This window comes from Ptychodera flava, chromosome 20, assembly GCF_041260155.1.
Source record: "Ptychodera flava strain L36383 chromosome 20, AS_Pfla_20210202, whole genome shotgun sequence".
NCBI classification, from domain to species: Eukaryota; Metazoa; Hemichordata; class Enteropneusta; family Ptychoderidae; genus Ptychodera; species Ptychodera flava.
The window spans coordinates 3,082,397-3,107,717 of record NC_091947.1 but is presented as its reverse complement, the minus strand read 5'-3'; the positions used below and the strand labels follow the sequence as shown (position 1 = coordinate 3,107,717).

Below are 25,321 nucleotides of genomic sequence, written 5' to 3'. Positions count from 1 at the left end.
GGCAAACGCGCATAAACGTATGTGTATTTCCATACACGTTAGTACAGGTGGGCTTGTTTGTACTGGCATCACATGATTATTTGGGCGTACTGAGTCTGTAGAACGCATCGCGTCCTTTTTATTCCAGAGTAGAACCATTCTAAAGTACAGACACCATAAAGCCATTGAACCAAGTTTGGATATGATAGCATCTTGACTACTTCCGTAATACATCACATAGTCTGGATTAAAAAAATCTACTTTGGCCATTTCTCTTTGTCCAATGGTCCATTGGTTGAGGCATGCCATCATCTGCAAGACTCGGTAAGGTTGGTATAGAATAGTCTCTCCAACCAATGAGAGGAGCCCTGTCTGAATAAACACCCCTGGCTTGTGAAGTTGGAGGCACGGTTTATGAAGTATGGTCCAAGATTTAGACAGTTACGGATCTTGGATAATCACATTTGCCAATCCCTTCCATGAGTTTCAGACCATGACTGTTTTGAGTATCGTAAAATATTCACAAATTTTACAAAAACCTAATGCATAAAATATGTAATTCCATCACGGTAATATTATAGTTACCATCAGATATTTATTTTGTCCATAAATGTTTATTTTTTTTTTTGGTATAAAAACATACACAGTACAAGTCCATTCATTCAGATGTATATTTCAGTGCTAATATACAGACATCGGGAAACAATGGGGTAAACTACAGCAAAGTTTACTGTATTTGCCGAATTAGTGAGTTTGCTCTGTCAGCTAATTCTCTCATTTTCTCTTTCTTACTAGAAATCTTTTCAGATATTTCAGCGATTTCCAGGTTCATCTGTTAAACAGAATGAGATAAAAGAGAACTGTCATTAACATTACATTATGTGAACAGCCTCAGTAGAAATTAAAGTACATATATTACACTGTATAAACACAGGTGGCCATTGATGATTTTCTAAATTGTTTCTTGATCAGAGTTTCAACAGCTGTTTCACTGATGGAACAACAAACTCTGTTCTGACAATTAACATCTCTTTATGAGCAAGGGTAAGAGGAAAGCACAAAATTATTGGATGAAACAAAGCTTAAAGGCAAATCTAACAAATCCAAATTAATGCTTTTGGTCACAGTTTGCAAACATCTGGGAATATGTTTTACTGTAACACTAGTTCACAGGTTAGAAGCCATTACATACAACAAGTATTAATGGTCAGCCATAGGGTCATAATTGACCAATGAAAGTCTCTTAAAGTTTGGTATCATTATTTGAATCATATCTCCATGATTGATGTATTTTGTACCATAATCTATTAATTATATTGACACAACTTTGTGACGGGGGTAATGAACAACTTTTAATGTCCATCTGTGAATGATGTTGGTATCGCTACATAAAGAATAGTTTTTGTATTTGCATGTCATTCTTGCTGACCATTAACAGCAATTACCGGTCTTTGTTTACAAATATTTACATCATTTCTTCAAACATGCTCTGAAAAAATGGAGTTCAAATGTTGTCTCATTCAGGAACCTGGAAAAGTTGAAATTGACTGGTCAAAAAGTTGAGCTAATCTAGCCTCGGTTGTTAAGGCATCTTAGCTGTATTTGGAAGAAATATGCAAATTTGTATCTGATCAGGTAACTATTGTCTCCCAAACTCTCAATACACTGACATTGGTAGTGGTAATTTTTCTCATTTACACTGGGTTTAACACAAGCTAGACAGCTCCTTGTGTGACAAAACCATGCTGTTTGTGAAATATAAACAGTAAGCTTAGGCATCACAACACAGATCAGAGTCACGAACTCATCAACTGATTGCTATAAACTAACATTTATGTTCAGCTGTAAGGCTAGCTTTTCAGTTGATTGCACTGACTTGATCCAGCCATTTTAGTCAACAACAACTGCACAATGACAAGTTTTGTGGTTTGAGCTTAGAATAATTCCTCACATTTCACTTTATATTATCGATTTAGTAAATAAAGCATGAACATTTAAACATACTTTTGAACATTTAGTTAAATTTATGAACATGAATAAAGTAGCTTTACCATAATATCAACATGGACTAGACTACCTGGCATGACAAAGCCTATGCTTGTTTACTGTGTTGTGATGCAAATTTCACCTATCATCTATAATAATATGCATTCAATGTACCTGTCTCTCAGTGAATTGTCTAGCTTGGCTTTGTATCAAATATCATATCATAACCAGTATATTGATGGCGCAAATACAGCGATCTGATTGGTCGAGACGCGAAAAGAACCGTGGTATATTGGTGATATACCACAGCTGGCGCACGCGCTCTCAGCTTGAGCAAAAATCCGTTTTTGACGTTCTACGCCAGAATTTCAATATTGTGTTATGATATAATAGCAATAAATCACACCCGGTGACAGTATACCACTCAATTTTGACCAGTTCATGTCATATATGCACTCGCGTCGTGAACTGGTCAAAATCTCGTGGTATACCGTCGCTGGGTGTGCTTTATTGCTTAAGTATACCACTTACCATGTTTATTTCTCCCTTCACCTGTTCAAGGTCTGCTTGCATGTTCAGACTGATATTAACTCCATGTTTCTGGTCTTCCAGAAAGCTTTCTAGCTGTTCCCTCTGTCTCTGTAAAACCCTGAATGAATAAAAATGAAGAAGCGGTATGGTCGATTGAATTGTCTACTAAAATAATGCTCAATAACACACATTACATTAAAGAATACTGTAAAACATGTCTTTTTAATAGCATCCTTTTTTAGCAAATTTAGCCATCTCTTTGGATTTGCTACTTTACGATGCTGCCAATTTGAACTTTTCTTAATATTTTTACCATGGTTAGGATGTCTTTTCTGCTATTAAAATTAAAAACCTGCTGATAACAATGAAAATTTGAAAACGATAAAAGAGCATGCAGCTAATCCAACTTGTTTTACAGTACATTCACTTTGGAGTTCCATCATTGGATGAAACCAAAATATGGGATTTTTGCATTGTAAAAACAGCATGGTTAACAAGCACTAGCTCTACACGCCAAACATAAATGTTACCAAGAGAAAAATTGCACTGTCTGCCAGCAATCCCAAGACAGTTGTTCTAAAAATTTCACTGAGCCCTTTCATCTCATTTCTCTCTGTAGATGTCCATTTGTTCCATACACAATAATTAACCGCACATGTACTAAATTATGATAGTGAAGCTGTCAGCAGAGGGAACCTGTAACATTATCATCATCATTGATATAAAGAAAAGATATATTGATGTGTCTTACTTTAGTTGTTTTACATTTGCTTGGTGTTCCTGAAGTTGTTTTTTGATGTGCATAACTTCCTTGAGTACACTCTCCCGACTCCTTGGTGGTGTTTCTGCTCTGATGGTGTTGATCCATGGCTGAGATGTGGCATCTTTAGCAGCCTGTTCTCTCGCTTCACGCTCTGGTGATGCAGACATGAACAGGCTTGGTTTTGGCAGTGATGACTGTTTGAGTCTTGGTGGGGAGGCTGGGAGCAGATGAGTTGGTTGGGGTCTCAGAGGGGAGGTTGGGTATTGAGGTATTAGTTGCAGTCTCGGTGGGGAGGGGGGCAAGTGTGGGCTTGGAATTGTGAAAGCGGAGGGTGGGAGTAAAACTGGAGCATCTTTCTTGGGAGTTGTTTTTGAATCTACCCCTGGAGATTTTGTTGGCGTCACTTGTCTGTCAGGCAGTATATGCACACTCTTTGTAGGAGTTACAGGCAGTGATCTTTGCAATGTCTTGGTTTCCTTGTCTTTGAGATCTACCAAGTCCATCTGATCCTCTGGTCTCTTAGTCTCTACATCTGCTTCATAATTTAACCTTCTTGGGATCCTATCAGGGACTCTGGTATAGCCCCGTAATTCGGTCACTTTTTCTGCCACCTCAGAGAATTCACTCTCAGTGACTGAGCTGATTTCATGTTGATGCATGTCTGTCATTTTCATGGGTGTGGGTTCTGATCTCGGCTGAATTTCATCTTCCACTGTCAACTGCTGCTTTTCAGTTTCTATGTGTTTTACATCAGTATCTGTTGCTGATATGTATCTTTTAGGCTCAACTTGTCTGAGGAGAAAGAAATGAAACTACATCAAGGACTCTGTGCTCCTATATGATATGAAAGTATCACAACCTAACAGTATACTGACTCTGTATATCAAGCGTATTTTTGCCAATATAGGTCAATTTCAATACAGCCATAAGCTCTGCCAGGGAGCCTAGCATTAGATATTCTCAGAAAAATAGTGACCTTGATCAGATTTGGTTGTTAACTTAAATAACCTTAAAATAAGAATAACCAAGGACTCAAGTTACAGACTAATCACCATTAGGGAACACATGCAGATCACAGTTTTACTTTCCAGTTTGGATTTCTTCTAAACCTCATATCAGTAAGACGTACTGTAGACACATTATGGTCATGATGTTACCTTGTTTCAATTCTGTCTGTTACAGGTTCAATCAAACCTTCCCTCTGCAGTGAATCTACAAGGAAGTCTGGCCGCCTAGGCTTAGGCCTTGCTCTCTGAGTTGCATTCACTCCGCCCATGATTCTGTGTACACAAAAATTGCAGGTCAGTCCCTTTAGGAAATTTTGTACCAAAAACAGAGGCATCGTTTAAAATGGAAAATTTCAATACCACAAATTCAGCACACCCTTTGTGGCTTTGCTTCCACAGCATACATACTGATAGTATTATGAATCAATACTATCTACCATTGGCTAGATTTTTTACCTTATACTACCATCATTGTACACAGTAGGGTATTGCAACATTTTCTACAGTTTATCACTTGACTCTCATCTCAGAGGAAACCAGGCTACACATAGTCAAGACAAGACAAGATCGCATAATGCCATACCATAGATTATTTTGCAGTGCTATTCATCTACATCTGGATGTAGAATATATTCACCAGTGTTGCAGCCAGGATTTTTAAATCAGGGGACACTGTGTCCCACTACCATTTATTTTTGGGGACATTTTGCACATTTTTGGGACATGCGGCAGTTGTCAGTCAAATTTTATATCATTTTGTAACAAATTAGTTTTACACACACAAAAAGTAAAGTTACCGGGACAGCGTTGCTATGCTTGAATTTCACGGAATTGTAGCAGTACATAACGTATCTGCTGCCAATCAGAGCTCAGACGGACTATAGTCAAGCAAATTATGATCGAGTGCAGCATTTTAATTACTTTTAATCATGTAATAATGTAAGCCTCAAAATAATTATGCAAAACACACGTCATCATCAGTAACAGATATTACTTGCAGACTACACCCAACACAGTCCACTCATGAGTGTGCCCGAGGTGACCTGCAGTACGCCAGAGTGCGGGACAACGGGTTCCGTTTGGGGGACATTGTCGCAAGGGCACATCCTGGTGGCAACACTGTATTCACATGTAAAAGCAAGCTTGTCATAAAACTGCCTTACTTGTCAACAACCTGGAAGTCTTGGTGCAGCATGGAGTGTCTTTCTGGAGGTCTGACAGGTGATGCACTAATTACTATGGGTACAATCTTAGTTTTGGGATGACCTCTGACCTGTTGTTGTTTTCTCCTCTGTGTCCATTCCTTCCAGTGTTTGGCGCATCGATACACAACTTGCATGGTCCCGTACGCGGTCTAAGGGAGACGAGAGCCATGTATTGTAAAATAGAGGATAACTTGTCAATAACTTTTACACTTTAGAATCAATGAATCGCTCAATAATCCATCATGGCATCACCAGCGGTGAACAAATTCAAGGTTTTGAAGTAATGAACCATCTTTTGTTGACATTTAGAGAAAGTTATGTAACACTGGTCTGCTGGAGCATAGACAGTCTAGCTCTACTGTCTATGGTTGGCACAGCAAAACTAATGAAAGAGGAGGATTGGTAAATCAGCAACACTACATTGTATGTACCCTGGTACACCTTGTGAATAAATTGGCTCACTGAGATAAGCAAAATCTAATCCTCATTTCTTGTTGGATATTATGCAAACCCTGTGTGATGATGGATGTACTTTAATTTCTAATGAGTAGATGGTTTGTTACAGTGTCTATGGTATAATTTAGCTGCCCGTGATAGATGACACACAATCAATATCAACCAACCTTGGCTAGTTGCTGTGCAGCATAGCTTGCCCTATTGAATGAATTATCAGGAACAACTTGGCTTGTTTCTAATGCCACTGGATAACAGACAATAGCACATGTAATTACCATGGCTAGTTGCTGTGCAGCATGACATTGGTTTGCATAACAGTACCAGCTTACCTACCTTGGCTTGTTTCTAACCCTAGTGGATGACAGAACACTAGTTACCTACCTTGGCTTGTTTCTAACCCTAGTGGATGACAGAACACTAGTTACCTACCTTGGCTTGTTGCTGTGCGGCATAGCTGGCTCTGCTAGAAGAGAGATCAGTAGCAACACGTAACCACTGACTAACACCACATCGTAACAACCTCTGTCTACGTTGGTCTAATGCCTCTGCTATGCGTTGCGATTTGCGTTTCTTCTCCTTGGTGTACTCATTCCAACTCAGTAATGCTTTTCTCTGCACAACTAAGGACCACTGCCATAAGGCTATTGCTGTCTTTGTGTTCTCTTCCTCTGCATTCTGAAACTACAGGGGGAAAAGCAACAGATTGTTTACTTTTGACTGAAACTCAGGGAAAATCTTGAAAGTGTGACAACTTTGACATGAATTTGTGTGATCTACTGGAGAAGAATTGCATTTTGGAATTATTTGCAGCAGAGTTTGTGAAATTTTAAACTAAACATTTAAGAGTTGGAGTGCAACTTCTGTGCAAGTCCTTGCACAAAGGGACTGCGTTCTGGGTAAGTTCTTTAACCCTTTTCCTGCCAAGTCGGTGAAAATCCGCTTGAAATTCAGTGTAGCCAGAATCTAAGCACTGGTGACCGTTATTCTCCCAACCCGGTGGAAATCGGGCCCTTTTTGGGTACCCCCTTTCCTGCCAAGTCGACGGCACTACGTTTTGCTATCCCCTGTGCGTTTAGGGGTCATCCGAGGAGAGGTTTTCTGACAAGGAACGCCTTTTCCCCTCGAAATGGGTTCGCAGGGAGTCGATAGACAGGGAAAGGTGCAGAAACCTGTCCGCCAGTCCCCCACACCCGAGGGGGCTGGGTTTTTTTTACCGCTTTTTAGCGGACTTGGCAGGATAGCATGGTGACGTTTTCTGGCGGAGTTGGACGTACTTGGCTGCCTGGCACTATAGAGATTGCTGCCGAACTTGACCAACTCGGCAATGCTAATCTAGAAGGCTACCTCTTGCAAACGACTTGGCAGATGGTGCCGATGGTGCGAGACGAAAGTCACTTATTCAGTAGTGCGTGACTGAAAATGAGAACGTATTTTTGACGGGACGGCTCGACTTGTTCCTCCGATGGAACGGATATGAACGACTCGGAAATACCATTACAAACTGGTGTCCGACGTACTAAGCTGGGCTTCAGCTCTGCAAGTTCAAGCCAGGCAACGTCCTTCACCGCCTTGGCCGTGCCATTCAATGGACGTAGCTTTGGATTTTTTATTTATTCCATCGTCAGAAGTATTGGCTCTGGTTTGCAGGCAAACGTATCCTCTTGCCGACGCATTGGTAACTACGTACGCTGTTTGCGTACAGAGAATTCAAAAGGTGACATAAGGTCAATATGCTACGGGGATACCGCCTGCACTTAGCAGGGACTGCTTTTGTTATGCAAACCAGCTAGCAGTACAATATGGCTGCCAGGCATGTGGACACGTCGATGGCTAGAACAATGGAAGCATATTGCGTTGTACCCATGCATCGCAAAAGTGAGACTGACGACTTGGGTGTAGTGACTGGTTATCACTGGTTAGCTGCAGCCCAATCCATGTAGGTACAAACCCGTACCTGACTGAGGACCACTCGATTAAGTCGGTAATGAACGGTAACACTCGTAAGCCAACTCCTAAATGAGCTGGCTAAACTACGTGGAGCTGTGCTTCAATGGCTCAGCCATGTCGTTAATACAACGGCAAAAACATAGTTTTTGTGCTACACTGCCAAGTCGTTGAAGGTACGTATTCAATTGACCCTACCCTGGGGAAACAGGACAGGTTTGCCGGTGCTGCCGCACCCCTAGCACGACCCCCAGGGTCTCTGACTAACAGACGAGTGAGGTGATGTTTGTGCCTAGCGGACATGCGCAATACTGAAGGAGTTTATTTCAGAAAAAATAAACATGAAACGGCAATAAAATGACGCACTCCCAGGGGCAAACAAAGCCGGTGACCTCAATTTTTTTCTGCAGTAACCCTTGAGCTCCTTCCCCTGTCAACAGGCATGTAGAAATTATCGAAGTCTAACACGTATAAGTACGGCTAAAACTACCCTGAAAATGGGCGATTTCTGCCAAAATGCCTGGCAGGATAACATGCAGGAGAGCCAATCTTTTGCAGGCACATATTATGGGGCGGTTTTCTACTGACTTGGCAGGATAACGGACAAGGGCGCTTGGCAGGAAAAGGGTTAATATTCCCAGGCCTAATTATTACCAGTAATCTGTTTCTGACATGTCAGTAGAATGTAGCAATGATTTTTGGTCATTGAAGTGTCACTGTTGTCCAACAAAAGAAAATTATCACAAATGCATCATTCAAAGATCAGATCTTGAAATAATGCATTATGTGGTTTGCATGCATTTATATGCTTTTCCTGTCAGTGTTCAACAAACACTTACACAACCATGAATACACAGAATCCAAAAAATCCATATTAACAGCTTTCCCTGGATACCAATTTGCAGTGTTCTCCCAAGGATATTTGTACAAGAGGGCGAAGACGTGGTGCCAAGCACCACAAGCGACCGCGTAAGCGGTCGCGGGGGGAGGAGCTTTTGAAAAACAGAGGTTAAAATGGTGTTATTTGGTGGCACTTGGGAGTTATTTTTTTCAGATTTTTTTCGTATAAAAAACTCAAAGGAAAAGAAATCTGAGACAGTGTTCCACAACAAAATTATCACCATAGCACTCACGTGTTCTCATCCTTCAGCGGAGCCTAAAAATAGGTCGTTTTGCTTTGGGAAGGAATACACAAGCGAAATTCTAACCTCCTATAAAAACTTCAGTGTACTCTGCTGTCCTTGGTTACCTCCAGCTCCTTGGCATGTTTACTCAGCTATAAAGTCGGTTACCTAATGCACGGTCCCTATGGAGGGACCGTGGCTAACGATACATTACGGTTTGAGCCATGCAAACATGGCTTGCCATCGATGAGTTGCACATGGGCTTATGATCTCGGATGACATCACAAACTCGCGAGATTTGCAAGATCGATGAGAATTACGTTTGCAGCCTGCAGGATCGACGCTCACGCTTGCATTTTGCTTGTAAATCACTGTCAACTTTTTTCCCCGTACATTTTATTGTTTTATTTTTCAAAAAAAATAATGAAATCTTTTTCATTTCCGGCAAGGGGGCGCTCGGAATTACAAGAGGGCGCCACGCCCCTGTTACCTTATTCAGGGAGAACACTGCAATTTGCATACAAGTCTGGGCAAAAATTGGTGGTTCCTTGGTTGCTTTAATCAGATTCACCATAAACTGAATAATGTCTGTGACCAGAAACTGCTTAAACTCATGAAATATTTATCATATTGTAATATCACACTATTTATACAATATACATACTTTTTTTACTTGTAAATAAATTTGGTTCAAATGAAACAGCTAGGTGGTACAACAAGAGAAGGGCTTCTAAAAACTGAACTACTTATAAAAAAATCAACAAAGTTCATTAGTTTGTTTCCTTACATGTGTCCTCCACTGAAGGAAGTGTGATGTCAATAGTCTTGTATTGTGCAGCCACATGGATTGCTTTGCCAATAGCTGCAATGAAAATAATGGTTTAAGTAAAATGTATACATGCAGAGACATTGTTCTTCAATTAAATTGGTATTTGCGTAAATCCACTCTAGGAGACTGTGTAAAGTCAAATAGTAACATATATAAATACAGAATTACTAAGTAGCACGAACACTTTGTATCTTGTGTGTTGTCTTAGTATTCAGAAAATCTTTTATTCGGTGTTAAAGGTAGATTGATGTAGAGGTCCAGCCATGCTAGATAGTTCTTGCAATTCTTTGGGTGTTACTTTGTAATGTTTAAGTATTGTGTAAATCATTGCGTAAAATATTCGGTCCCTTTACAAAAATAACTCGTAGGCATCCTATGGAATTATCAAGGGGTTAAAACTTGCCCATAGGAGTACTACAGGAATCCCATGTGATATACAAGATGCAGAGGCCTGAGATGCATAAGGAATGATGATCAAAAGTGCCAACGAGATCCTTTACATGTAAGATTGGTTTGCAATGACAGGTGTCCCATTCAAAACCCGGGGGACAAAATCCCAAAAGGTTTTGTACAATACATTTTCGCAAGAAGTGTCATTTTTATAAAGTTTCAATGGAGGGAAAGAAGAGATACTCACCTGTTTTCTGATGGATATCTGTTTATATTTAATCCAAGCCATGAATGTTTTCTCATACTGTCTTCTTTTCCAATGTTCAACTGCTCTCTGTAATTGCTCTTTATCTTTCACAGATTTCTTGTGATTTTCAATCCACTGACGGAAAAACCTTTTCATTTTTGCTGTCAAATAGAAATAGAATTCTAATATGTCTCTGATATTTCTCTTTTGCTTTAGCATTTAATCAATTTGATTGCCACCTGGGTACGTTTCAGACAGTTTCTTTTTTATGGGGTAAACTCGCAGCTTGCAACATGGCAAAATCAAGAACATTGCCGATATACAAAGAAAGTGTTCTCTCTCTTCCTTGGTAGGTTTCTAGATTTTTTGCTGAAATAATTATGCTGAAAACAACTTGTGTGTCTATTTTCAAGCACATGTGTTGCTTCTTGTTTTACCAGTAGTGTATTTGAACTTGCATTATTGGAACAGTCACAGAATCTCAGGATAATTCAAAGCTAGAGTTGAGATCTGGAACTTTGCCATCACACATAGACCCTGTGATAAATATTACCTTTATCAAGACACTGCCTGGCTTCCATTACCTCCTGCTCTTTGCAGTGTTTCCTGTAGATGTGCTTTATGGTGTATTCATGCCAATTTTTCAAAACCTATAAAGAGATATTAGAAGAATGATTTTTGCAATGTTGTTCTGAATCAGCCCTATTGACAGATACTGATTATGGCATTTTGGAATATGAATTCTGGCAGTGAAATTTCCAAAAGTTGTTTAATTTGTGACTGTAACAGTAAAATGAGTGCCACATCCATGAATGAAACTCTAATGCGGTTATATGTAATGCCACTTACATAGTACACTTATAACCAGACAGTGACAGAGTTACATGCAAAATTTGGAGACAATGAGAAACATGTTTCTGAACTATGATAGCTAACAATATTCTGTGTTGATACAAATCTTTACTTTTACAAGGCTTTACTTTTATTGCAATCTTGATTTCAACTCATATGAAAAATTCAGTAAACATTTGGTTGATTTTGTGGATGGCCACATGCATGTCAAGTTTAGCAGAGACAGCAAGGCTACATGTCATTTGTGTAATGCTAATCACTCTGAATCAGCCAAACAGATGGAAATGTTGTAACATTCTAGTGGTATTATGAGAGATGTTACATTCAATCTAGAACAAGAAGGAACATGATACCTTTATCTTGATAGATATCTGCCAGTGATTTGTAGCTTTATTTTCCAATGCTTTGTCTTCAACTAGCTCTTTCACGTGTTCATACCACTGCCACAACGCCCATCTGATGAAAAAGAAAATCAAATCAAAGCTCAAAAGCTGACTTTCTAACTGAGAACTCTTAAAAAGATAATTGTAACTTGTAGATCTGTTTTTATAGTAACTCAGCCAAGGATATGAATATGAGAAAGGTTACTAGTATTTTATGTTCACAGATTTTTTTCTGGTTATGTTTAATGCAGAACAAATAATGAATTGCTGACAAACACAAAAAATGCATCAAGTATTTAATTTTTGATTAAAGAATTAAATTTTCTCAACTTTTGTGAGAAATTCTTAATGGTTACATTCTATCTGAAAACTTACAGACTAAAAATTGATTTGTTTATTTTAACACAAAGAAGAGATATATACATCTTCTTTTCTTCTTTGTTTTCAAACCAACTCTGAACAAGATACAGAATAGCCGAATACTAAAATTCGTGGAGCACTTTCATTTCTGCGAAAATAAAGCCTAGACAGATCTCTCCTGAAACAAATAGTTTGATAATACAAAGAATGGGGAAGTGTCCGAGGAATCGAAACTTCATTGTTGGCAAATAAATACCATATGCTGCTTCGTGAAATGCAGCACTTTAGTTTCTTACAGTGTATGCAGAGTGATTCTGAACAAAATAAAGATTTAGACTCTCCACCCAAAAAATGGACATCGATAAGTTAAGTTACTTTACAGGTTAACACAAGCTGTTAATTTGCACAGACTTATCACATAGTCAGGGTTTGAGTGTCTTTGCCAGAGGTGCATTCCACCCTAATTGACAGACCCTATCTTCAAATCTTGGTTTGTACCCTTGAATGCAAGAGATCATGCAAAAGTAGTGATCTGATATACCTTGACAGCTGCTGGTTGTGAGCCATGACTTTCTCTTCAACAATTCGCTTTGTCCTGACTGACTGCCTGGTGTAAAGCTGCAATGCCAAAGAGCAGATAGAGGAATCATTGTGTTAGAACCATGGAGCCACTGTCTTGGAAAGACAAATCTTTCCAACCACTCTAAGCTCAGATAATGTCCATATTACATGAGCACCTTGTGGTGTCTATATTAGTAACTGCAATCGGCCAGTTTTACTGTACTTTTACTCAGATGCACCATGATATCACAGCTAAGACCATTTCAGAGTGAGTTCCATTGACTGTTCACTGTGCATATGAATACTATACTGGTGTATTATAGCCCAAACATGGGACTATGTGCCCAAGGGTTGGTGACCATTTGCCCTCCTTACATCGGGCAAATGGTCACCTGCCTCGAGGGTACATAGTCTCTTGTTTGGGCAATAATATTTTTATTACATGCCTCTCTTATACATAATTTTCACTGCAACTTTTTGGCTTAACATACAAAGGACAATTATATGTCTTATTTCCATGTAATACGAAATCTGTTCAAAAAATAGAATGATTTTCATAATTGAATGGCAAATTGATATATTAATCACTGTAACGCGGTTTGTCGTAATTTTGTGAAAACAGTATTTCCTATGAAAAACATGTCATTTCATAATTTTTAAATCCCGAATTGTCAAGTTGAAAATAGTTCCGGTGCACTTTCAGTCAAATGATGACTATGCGCCCCCCCATCCCCCAAACGTCATCAACAAGTTACCATTTAATCCCATGGAGTGCGCGATGTTCGATATACGAGGCATGTAATAAATTCCACTGTACACAGTCAATTGAACTTGAAATACAGTGTCTTCAAGAAAGGTAACCATTGACAGGTTCCAAATTCTCATAACGTATCTATGCATAATATTTGCAATCATACCTTCCAGGTTGTGATGACTTTCTTGAACAGTTTCTGTGCGTAGTGAGTGTCCGCTAGGTTTCCTTTGGTTTTCTTCTGCTGGTGATGTTCAATATACTGTGCATAGGATACAGATGCAACTTGTAAGTGATGACAGCATGATAGATTTGTTAATACACAAAACCCTTGGATGTGAACTTCCAAGGATTTTCCTGGGGACCTGTTGCTATGTATTTAGTCCCTATCCAAAGTGACTCCATACATGTAGGTTGGCAGTAATTAGCGTGAAATGATGTCTATGAACACTACTAATAATCCTTGCCTGAAAACAACATCGTCATCATCTACTGATCAGAAACACTGACTTTTGAATAGCTGGATGAGAATGCAAATTTGCATCTATCTACAACATGCATGGTCGATAAGTCTAAGTAGAGCTAAAGTCAAATCTGAAATGTTTCAAGTTGGGAAGGAAAGAGGCTGGTGAAAGGCTGGCATAGGAATGAGGAAGGGGAGGAACACCGGATATATCATGAAATCTGACACAACAAAAATTTCATGCCAAACTTTCTGATGCATTTGCTTTTTCCAGAAAATTGGCATCTTCTTTGACAGCATTGGTTTGATCACTTACCTGTCTCCATGCTCTCCAGCTTCTTCTTGCAGTCTTTAAATAATCATGCCTTGCAGCTTTCCTTTCTGATTCATAACTGCAAATACAAAAGCAGATGGTTTTCTTGAACATGTTTGTTCACTCTGCTAAAAAACCCGATGACACTTAAAAATCAAACATTTCCATCCCTGTTCTTCTTCACTTAATGGCTACAAGCTCATGCAACTTTGCTTGCCCTTTATATCACTGGTTAAAAAGAGCATCATCTGAATACATACAACTTACGCTTTCTTATTTCCATCTCGATATAGCTTCCAGTCTGTGAATACCTTCCTGCACAGGGGACTATGGTAGTGACTGCTTGCAACTTCCTAATATGCAAATAAAATTGGAAGAAGAAAATGATAAATCAAGGTCAAAGATCACAACACTGGGATTGTCTGATTTCACTGTGATAATATTGGATAAATCACTGAATTACAACCCACCTCTTGATCTGCTTGATGGAGCCTTTCTCTCAATTTCTGTCGCCATTTACAGAATGTTTTCTGCATTATCACTTTGTCGTCATGTAGAATAGCCTGTAACAGCATAAACATGGACCATGATATTAATAACTAGTATGCTCAATGGCTACCAGATAGTCATGGTGTAAAGATCTCTACTCAAAGGCTGCGAGTGGGAATGTACTTTTTGAATTCTTGCCTCTTTCTACATTCCAGACAACAAAACACCGATTTACACTGTAAAATTACTTTGTGCTAGTAAACTTTAAAATATGTGTCTAATAACATTCTGTTGGTGAATGAGCAGCTCTGGCAACATGAGCTAAACCTCTTCATGAAGCCAACAGAGACATAAAATACATCACTGAATAAAACAGTTGATATAACCCAAGCATATTCTTGGTATTATTTACAGTAAAGTTTGGTAATCCAAAAGCCTGAAAGTAAGGAAATTTAAACCTTCTATTGCATTTTGTCTTTCAAGGTAGAATGCACCTCAGAGACAAATATTTGGACTCAAACTTTTTCAATACTTTGCTGATCTAAAGCTTGTGTGGGGCTCATTTTAAAGCTCTTGGAGTAAGAAAAATTTCACTGCCTTAGTTTTTTGAACATTAAAAATTATTATTTTTCTGCATAGAGTTAACACCAGGATGGCAGTCATTTTGAATTTCAAATATTGGTAAAAATTAGGTAATGTGTTTCTCTAGTACCAAACTTTGCACAGTGTCCATCGATTTTTTATTCTTGATTCAGTAAGAGAATGATCGAAAGTTTTATAGAGGAAAGTTTGAGCAAAATATATGCAGTGGGTCAACACTTTCCATAAGGCCATGATTTTCATGAGTCAACAGTGGAACACACTGTTGATGCTTCTAACGGTTGATTTCAAGTACAGCGGACAGTGGGGGAAAGTCTTTGTCTACTCAGATTGTTTATAGTTATGATGAGAGTGAAGCTGAGTATTTTTCACATTCCATGCTTACTCACCATTCTTAACATCATTCTGTAGTCTTGGCTTGTACGGTAAGCACCCAACCAACCATAGAAATATTTACTGTATAGAATTGACCTTGACAGGACATGAGAATGAAAAATACGGGGTTAAAACAAAGTGTTTACATGTAAGCCAAGTATTTATCTATGCTTACCGGTAATTCTATGCTAAAAATGGAGTGGCAGTTGAAATCTGCTTGACATATCAGGACCAACTACAGTATGTGTAATGTGATACGACACTCATGCACCTTCATAACATAATACTACACTTGTGGATTATAATGCTACAAGGATTTGTGGCTACCTCTCACAGTAAATACAACTGTATAACATATATATATGCAAATTATTAAAGCACCAGGTAGTAAATGTAATAGCTTGAAAACCAACTGCAGAAAGTAGCAAAAGTACCAGCGTTAAAATATGAAGAAAAGATCAAGGTTGCAGTCACTTTAATTAGTCAAAGTACATGAATTATTTACAATGATATCTTTAATGTTTTGTTGTCAATTTATGGGTACATTCAATATCACCAATCTCCTCAGTAACTAGAGTCTGTATTATTGCAAACTCTACATTTTCATCAGACACTGAACATCTGTCAATATACTGTGTTTTCAACGGCATAGGTGAAGATAGGTACATGGTTTGGGAATCCGGAAAATATTTCTGCTGTTCCCTGGAATGATTGCTCTGGTTTACGAAACAGAAATTCATAGATAAAGACATATATACACCTTACATGATACGATTCCAATTGAGAAATGTGGTATTTTTCAAATTCAAGTCAATGCCATATGAAAGATAGTATACATATAAACCCTGAACACTAATCATGCCCTTGATGCGGTGAGGAAGCGATGTACTGTGGCATTTGACTTTCTTTTGGTAACTTTCAGTTGATTGATTGCTGGCCTACCACAGCTATTTGTTCAGTTAGAATCCAGTAAATTCTTCACCTGGTTCAAACTCACAATGTAAGGCAAATAGTCACCTAGCGAAGACATTGCAGTCAAAACTGCTTGACTACATCCTCACCGTTAATATAGGGTGGTTCAATAACTGAGCTAAGTTGCTGCATTTCTTCTGACCATAGAATTGTAGAAAAGTTGCAGGCAACTAGAATTGATGTCATCAAGCATGTTATCTCAAAATACTTGGACCTGATGAAATTTTAAGCTACATCTGAAGATTCAGACAAAGATATACCTTCGAAACTGGACGGCATCTTCATTCATTTGATTTTTATCCTTGGTTATCTGGACAAAGACCCTCCATTGGAATAAGTACTTCGGCAAAGCTCTACTGATGTAATGAGCGTCTGCAGCATTGTACTGACTCTGTAAGTATTGTCAAGAAAAAAAGATGTGTTTATATTTGTGGCATCCATAATAGACCCAGTCCTACATGGTAATGTCTTGATTCATAGACTTCATATAGGTAATGTCTTGATTCATGGACTTTACATAGGTAATGTCTTGATTCATAGACTTCACATAGGTAATATCTTAGGAGAATTTCCATTTGACATAACAGTATCCTCCACTGTATTTCATTGTTGGTAGGTCAGTTATACCAAAACACAGATGACAGCATCTGTCACACATAATAGAACCTAAACATCAATAGCTCAACTCACTGCTGTGTCTTTTAAAGGATTTCTTTCAAATATATTTTGGCCATGGATACAGGTAAACAAGACTAATTAGCATTCAAAGGCAATGACTTAAAGTTATTTCCAAATGAGACAGTCACCACTACCTCACCTGTCTGTGTTGTCTCCAGTCTATGTACCTTCTCCACTGTTGGAAACATTCCTTCAAAGTCTTGTACCTTGAAAGAAAATATTGCAATACAGCTTGATAATCTGTCCTGGTATACATTTTCACTAAACTTGTTGAAATATATAATTTCAACAAGAAAATGTGAGGTCGTTGATATATGAACAAGGATAATAGGATTTGTGCATGGTTAAAATTTTTGCACCAAGTTTTTTACTATGACTATGGTCATGAACTTTGCACTTATAGTTGTGCCACCTGTTTGAAAACAATATCTTGTTTTATGATGGGATTTACTTTATATATCAAAACAGTTGTTTGCTGGGTATATCATCCTTTTTTGAAAATGTTTAACATTTGTCGTCTCTGACATTAATGCAAGTTGCAGTGATTCAGATCATTGATAGATTTCAGCAAACTGCCAGATTTACAATATATCCCAAAGTGGACCAGTAATTTCTGAAAGATGATCTGAAATCACTCAATACACTTGGATCTGATATGAGACTTCTGATGCCTTAAAAACTTTATTTATTTATCTATTGTTATTTAGTTTTGATAATTGTGCAAAAAATTATTCTCACATGTACGAGCTGAGTAAATAATTGGTTTTTTCTTCAGCAGGTTACCTACCTGTAGTGTCTTTGGGCTTTCCTTGACTGAGGGAGTAATTTCAACTCCTCATTTTGCTCACATCGCAACATCCAAGCATTCCAAGCCCTTCTCTGTCTCTGTAATGATTATGAATCATAGAAATAATACTGACTGAAAGATTTGTTAGTGAATATAGCTTCACAGATGTGACACTTTCTGTTGCCCACAGAAATTCACACCCATTATGTCCCTTTCATGCTTTCATTTTTCACCTCAGCTAGCGGTCAGCCTCTTTGATACATGATGTAATTACAGGTAAAAAATTACTATTTTTGTCAATAGCATAAATGATATCCAAAAATATAGTAAAAAGATCATAGACAGACAATTAATTTTTGTATATAAATCAGAAAGTTGTAGCATCAATGGAAACTTTCCCTGTTGTGTAATTCCCAGATCATGATTATGTTTATCAAAGTCTACATTTTGATCAGACACTGTATCACAAGACACAAGTTTATTTCAATGAACTACACTCTTATAAAAAGAGGATATTTTATAGTATAGGTGTAGACTCTCTCACAACCCCTTCGTTCACTACGCAGTTATGCACCCTTAACAGTCTTTCTAACATACGACGCTCACTGAGCCAGCCGTGCTATAGCGTTCGCCGGCTTGCTGAGCTGAGCAAGCTCAGTTCAACTGCTGAGGGCGGTATTAGGTCTGAGGTTAAGCCAGCGAGGGGCTGTGAGAGAGTCTAGTATTGGAGATGCCAGCTTGTTGAATTACTAGCCTAGGGTTACTTTAGTGAACACAACAGATTGGTCATTCATCATAAGCTGGGAAGAACTAGTAACAAACTGGATATCCCCGGTAAAAAGCTTGATGTTTAAATCAACATTCAGAATAAAATAACCACCAAAAAAGTTAGATTTAATTACCAGTTTTTGAGATAGTTGTTCTGCCATATGATTTCTCATCATTTGCAATCTTCTCTGGACTCTGTGTAAATGCATTGCTGTGAAACACATTCTCTGCAATGCAAGAAAAATATATGTATTTTTTTGGTATATTATATAACATTTAGCCTGCTGAACATCAGTTCCAGTATTAAACTCTAACTGGAGTGTTACATATGGTTGACAAAACCAATTAGAAATTACATTCACCTTAAAATTATCAACACTGTATATTTTTAGATCATAAAACGGTAAATGTTTAAACAAACGCATTATGTTTCGGTTTCTGTAGCGACCGTCAAATAGCTATGATGAAACAGCTCACTGACTGAACAAACTTGATGCACGCTCTTCATAAACTTCAGCTCTGCACAGTATTTGAAACTCTGTGCACACCCTTGAGCACTTGAGATAAGTCCCTGTGTGATATATCATTGTCATAACGTTTACAAAATCAGTTTGTCTTGAATAGTTCCTTTCATGAATTGTCAAGGAGTGATCCATTAGGAAATGTCAGGCAGCACTCAAAAACACAGACAACAACTAGAGGGCAGACAACTTACCATCAAGTGGTGCTTGTAATGTTCATCTGCTAAGTGTTTCTTCCTTCTTTTATCATCACATATGTCAATGTCTACAAAGTCAAGGCTTGATCTAACAACATTCTATGCTGTAACCTCAAACAACCAATAGCCATTAGTTCTAAGATAGGTATCATTTTGTAGTAAAAATATTTTGAGGAGAAATATTTTTTTTCTACATTTATTTAGAAATATTATAGAATACCAGTGTACAATTTTGATGATATTGTATTGTTATCGAACGACTTCCATTCACACTTTGATGTGGCCCACACAATTTGTAATGTTTCACATATAAGCATCACAAGCATTACTTTCTAGTGATATTTTGTAGGATTTCTGCATCATGGTTGGTAAGGACTCTATACATCTATATATAGATTCCAATTCAAGGATACACTTCATCCACCTGTTCCACATTCTCCTTATCAAGATCTTGTTTGCAACTTTCTCAAGTGCCTCTCCTTGTTCTGCCAGAAGTCTGTGTCTGTACCATCTGTTGTACCAGTGCTGAAAGCATCCCGACTGCAACTTTTCCCGGTACAACTGATTAGCAAATGCTGAGGTAAACATAAAAAAATCAGAGATTGGTCTGTAAATTGTTTGAAATTTATAATAAAGGATAAAGCCGCCATAATCATGGCACATGAGAAGTACAAGAAAGCATGAACAGAGGATGTCATTTGGTTCTCACCACTTTGGTGATAGTTGGCAATTATTCACTAAAACATCAACCCAAGAACCAGACAATATACCTGTACAATGTTTGCTCAACAGTTTACAAATATGTTCTTTCTGACATACAATCATATCTATTTACCTATTTTCAAATTAAGTGTATACAGTGTAGACCAATGGATATTAAAATCATTATTTGGCTTGTTTTTGTCTGTGACTGTACATGTAACACTTGGAAATTTTGGAACAAGTTAAAATAAGATTCAAGTGCTTTGATGAAATACTGCAATAGTAGTCACAAGTCTTAGAATGTAAATACCTCTCTTTTGGTTTTTCTCTCTTCTTAACACTGCATACTCTATCCAACCTCTGTAAAAACATCTCGATACAAGGGATTTCTCATAACAGAGATCTGCTGCCATGTGTCTCCTCTTCTCTTCTTGTTTTTGGGCAAACTTTTGCCTCCATGTCAACCATGCCTGTTTGTGTGTGTGTGTGGGGGGAGAGAGAGAGAGAGAGAGAGAGAGAGAGACAGAGACAGAGAGAGAGAGACAGAGAGACAGAGAGAATTGATTGACTGAAAACACAAATCTAAAATAGTATTGTAATTATCATTATTTTCAGATTACTTTTCGCCAATGGAATATGACAATTGGTTCATGTATGACTGAAACTAATCATGTGTCTAATTGAAAATTTCTGGCCTAACCAGATCTAAAATACATTATTTATCTTCAAAGCAAAGAACACTGATATGATGAAATATCTGATTATTGATTTTGAAGGCCAAGTCAATCATAGAATGAACCCAGGCAGACACCCAAGTAAATTAGTCAACAGATCTTATGACTAGCAAATTAATATCGATATACTGATTTGATTTCATTGATGCAACTTGTAAAAAACCATTACCTTTTGTAGCAAACCAGAAGCCCAATGCTGCATAGCATGGTCTTCCATATCATGTTGTCTGTATTTCTGTACCAGTTGATGTTTCCAACGACACCATGTGTACTTCAGTAAACTCTGGTTAGCTCTTTCATAAGCACGCAGATACACTGCTTGTTTTCTTCTCCTTATTTGGATATATGCTTTCCAGTTTCCCATCACCTTTGATAAAATTGTCTGATTTGCTGTATGCAAACAATAAGTTATGAATCAATAACGTGGCAATAGCACCCTACATTATGAGCGTACAGTAGTGAAAAGGTAAGGGAATATTATTGAAGTAATGTTTTGGACATTCTCTCTACATTTCCTGCAATTAGATAAATTTTGTTGCGATAAGAAGTAAATATTCAAGATATACATGAAACTTGTACTGTTAATATACACAGCAGAATATGAAAATTCTACCATGTTATGAACATCGTCAAATAATTTTTTTTCTGAAAGTTTGACAAAATTATTGTACATGTACACCACATTTAGGGTTTTCAATGTTGGGAGTTAGAGTTGTGGACCATCCATGTTTTGGTTACACTCTTCAAATATGTAAATTATTGAAAAAAGGCTAAATTCCATGACAAAAGAAAACATATTTCATATCAAATAAGCTCACTATCAATCCCTCTAAAAATTGAATCTTTGCGGAAGATTGACATGGCACTAGTTATAAAGAGATAAAGGAGAATCATACAATTTCAGTGTGTCAGATGAAGAACTAGGAAAGTGCTTGTGGCTGTTGAAAGTACATTGTCTCCAAAATGAGGAGGACACCACGTACAGATGTTTACATGTAGGGATTACCCACCAGTGTGATTGAAAGTTATGACATTTAGAAGGGAATACTCACCATGTTGTGTGGCTATGTCTTTCTTGGCATTCTTTATCCTCTCAACGATGACAAAGTGTTTCCATGCACTCCACACTTGACGCCATAATCGGAATCTAGGGTAAGGTGGAAATTTGATCAGTGACAATTCAAACAAGCAAAATCAAGAAACAACTACAGACGGTTTTTGTGAAGTTTGCAAATGAGAGATGCGGTTCACATGTATGTGACAATGAGGTTTACATGTGTATTTCATGTTCAAGGCCCTTGTTTAAATGGCTTGATAAGCACTTTGACATACACCTGTATGGAGTGCTTTTTGCACTAAGTATATTGATTCATAAGCTAGAAAGAACGTTTCTGTCCTGGATACAGGTTTATAACACAGTCTCTTGTGGTTCAATACATGGGGAGGGCCGCTGTGTACATTAGAAAAATAGGAAGCTGGGAAACAGAATTTTCATTTCTAACAACAGCCGTGGTACATTTGAAAGTATTCGTGCTGTGATTGGCCATCTGCTGTCAGTCCACGATTTCTTGAAACATTTATGCTGATTGATACGATGAGTGTTTGTCAGCTGTTGTTAGAAAGGATACCCGTGGAAATCGTACTCCAAAATGCACAGAAAATCAATGTTGATACAAAGAGGATAGCAGGATGAATTTAGAGATATACTGGAAACAATAGATGCTTTTTTTCAATTGTGCCTTTGTGTGGGAAATCAGTCTATGAACTCTGCGATACATTTCTGTTTCCAAACTTCCTACTTAGTACTTTTCTAATGCATACAGTGGCCCTTGCCATATATCAAATCACAAGCAACAGTTGTTTATAATGACTTCTTTACCTATCATGGTACTCGGCTCTGACCATCAATCTCCATTCTTTCCTTTCAGACCACCATTCATTGTACCATGCTTGAAATGTCTTCCTCAGTAGGGTTTGCCTGTAGTGCTTTCTGCAAAATTGTGGGTTGAGTGTAGGTATTTGAATTGGTTGAAAAATGTGTCCAGTTGCTGAAAATACATTGTGGCATAGGCCCTGGAGTGCTCAAGGGTCTGGACAGTGCTACAGAAGGAAGCACTGCATACATGTACACTGTAACTTTTGGTTGAGAATATTCTTAGAATGTATCAAGTAGATTTCTTATTTCTGATTGAACATGACGCATGCAATAATTTATCCTATTTTTTAATAATTCGATTCACTCTGATGATTCATGACTGTATACTGTTCATAAGATTTGGTTATGGGTGAAGCATAGTGGTTACACCTCTCTCTTACCTTATGGCTGAGGGCTTTACTCTTCCATATGTATTTTGCATCCATATGTGAAAAAACTTTCTGGCAAGATGCCTGCATAGAAAATATTTGGAAACATGAGGTGTCTATGTTCATGATACATGTGCAACATTGTGTCCATGCACTTTTAACCCTTTGAACCCGGCTCGGACATAAATGTCCGATGACGTCATAGAGTACCAGGGGGTCAGGGTGCAAAGGGTTAATAAATTGACAAACTGATTCTACAAATTTAAAATGGTAATGTTGTATAAGGAAATAAACTACTGACTCAAAACATTATATCCTTTAAATTCAAACTTATGAAATATTTGAACTCATTAGTAAAGTTTCTAATCCTAAAGGTGTGATTTGACTTAACATCTATATCGGACATGGATACTAAAATGACAAAAATATACAGAACTGAAAATCATGCAGTGTTTTCTCCAGGATGTGTGATTGCGCAAATCCTTGGCTATCTATTCAGAATCCCACTTCAAATAATCACAAAGGCGTGACACGTTGCCCTTCTACAATGAGGTTTGAGATTATGATTTACACCAGTAGCACTTCATGATTACTGTCTATGATGTAACATCATACAGTTGATGTAATCCACTAACTGTAGCCACAGTAAAGTCATACAAGCATCCTATCTACAGAAGGTTGTGACAAAGCTGGAAGACTATCAACCAGAGTTTGCCTCTAGAATCTAGATTACAAAACTGTGTTTGAACTGAAATGAAACAAAAATTGTGAATGATTTGTTCAGGCTTCTGTTTTATTAAACAATTACTGAATGGACAAAAAGAAAGAAACAAGAGGGTTTTTTTATTTGATATTTAATGAATGCTATAATCTTACTTTGCTCATACATGGAAATAAATCTTATTTTGCAGAACTTAAATTTGCATAATTTATCCTATTGCCCCTCAATCGGAACAAAATCCCCCTGTCAAGTTTTAAGCAGCGGGTGACATCCCCGACTTGTGAGAGAAACCTGGAGAAAACACTGGAAAGTTATCATCTACTGTTACTTTTTATCAAAAATTGAAGTTGTGTCATTTTCAAGTCTTTTTAATCATGTTTACTTGTTATTCTAACATAAAACTGACATTTGATGATGATGATAATGATGACAATGATGATGATGATGATGATGGTGGCACCAAACTGGTGAAGATGATGGTACTGGTGATGGTGAAAATAACAATGAATTTTACCGTATTCTTATTTCCTTCATTCTACCCCCTCTATTCCAATCATAGGTCGGTCTGTAAACTATGCTTCTTTGCTTTCCTTTCCGCTCACTCCTAACTTGACGTCCCGGAGAGTCGTCAGCCTGACCCGTCGCCGAAGTTTGCCTCAATTTCAACACTGGGATTCTCGACGGCGGAGTTGCTATGGTGATTGTCCTTCCGGCTTCCATTTCCCCAGTATCACTGGGACTGTGCGAAAAGGAAGTAAATGGGTAATGTTATAATTTTGAGTTGTAAGGATTTCTTGTTGACACAGACGAAAGTTTTCCGTCATTTCTCAGTGTAGATCATTGAAACACTTGTTCGTGCAGATGTCACGCAAGTTTCGACACGCACGAACTCCATAATCATATGTGTATTCTTTTCCCGGTTTCGACTTGAAATAAAGTTTTAAAAATGGATTAAAATGCTGTTTTGCCCTTTAAATGAAGGCAGTTACCTTTCTCTAGTTGCATCGGCTTCATTTTCACGTTGACCAAAACCCGCTCTTGCTTTGAGTTTCAACTTTTCAGCCTTGACGCGGAGCTGCAAGTTCAGCTCCTCCAAGATCGCCCGTTTGGCCTTTGCCCTTAGTTGTTGGTTGTCCTTCGCTGTAAAGTGTTCTGCTTTAGATGCAGAATTCGAAGAAGGCGACTGTGGCATGCGAGTCTTTCTTCCTTCACTAGTCATTTCGAATCAGCCATGCAGCTTCAGGAAATATACAACATTGGAAGGGAGAACAACAGCGCAGGAAGATTCAAGTCGTCTTACACTGCCGCCATTTTGTTATTACAGCCTCG

General features: G+C 38.0%; 1 protein-coding gene across 1 annotated transcript; it reads right to left on the bottom strand.

Annotated features, from left to right (window-relative positions):
• Positions 1-554: 554 nt before the first annotated feature.
• On the bottom strand, positions 555-25,321 carry LOC139119761 (protein SFI1 homolog). The gene is made up of 29 exons (XM_070683648.1): positions 24,982-25,321; positions 24,507-24,731; positions 23,284-23,355; positions 22,847-22,957; positions 22,020-22,114; positions 21,137-21,357; positions 20,544-20,703; positions 19,945-20,106; positions 19,529-19,599; positions 18,948-19,040; positions 18,046-18,143; positions 17,398-17,464; positions 16,841-16,971; positions 15,623-15,704; positions 14,615-14,707; positions 14,412-14,497; positions 14,148-14,223; positions 13,535-13,630; positions 12,598-12,674; positions 11,667-11,769; positions 11,015-11,111; positions 10,462-10,622; positions 9,783-9,857; positions 6,357-6,608; positions 5,430-5,620; positions 4,417-4,539; positions 3,248-4,051; positions 2,497-2,614; positions 555-811 (listed from the first exon to the last, which is right to left on the bottom strand). The coding sequence occupies exons 1-29, from the start codon at positions 25,209-25,211 to the stop codon at positions 707-709; spliced, it is 4,275 nt and encodes a 1,424-aa protein (XP_070539749.1). The 5' UTR covers positions 25,212-25,321; the 3' UTR covers positions 555-706.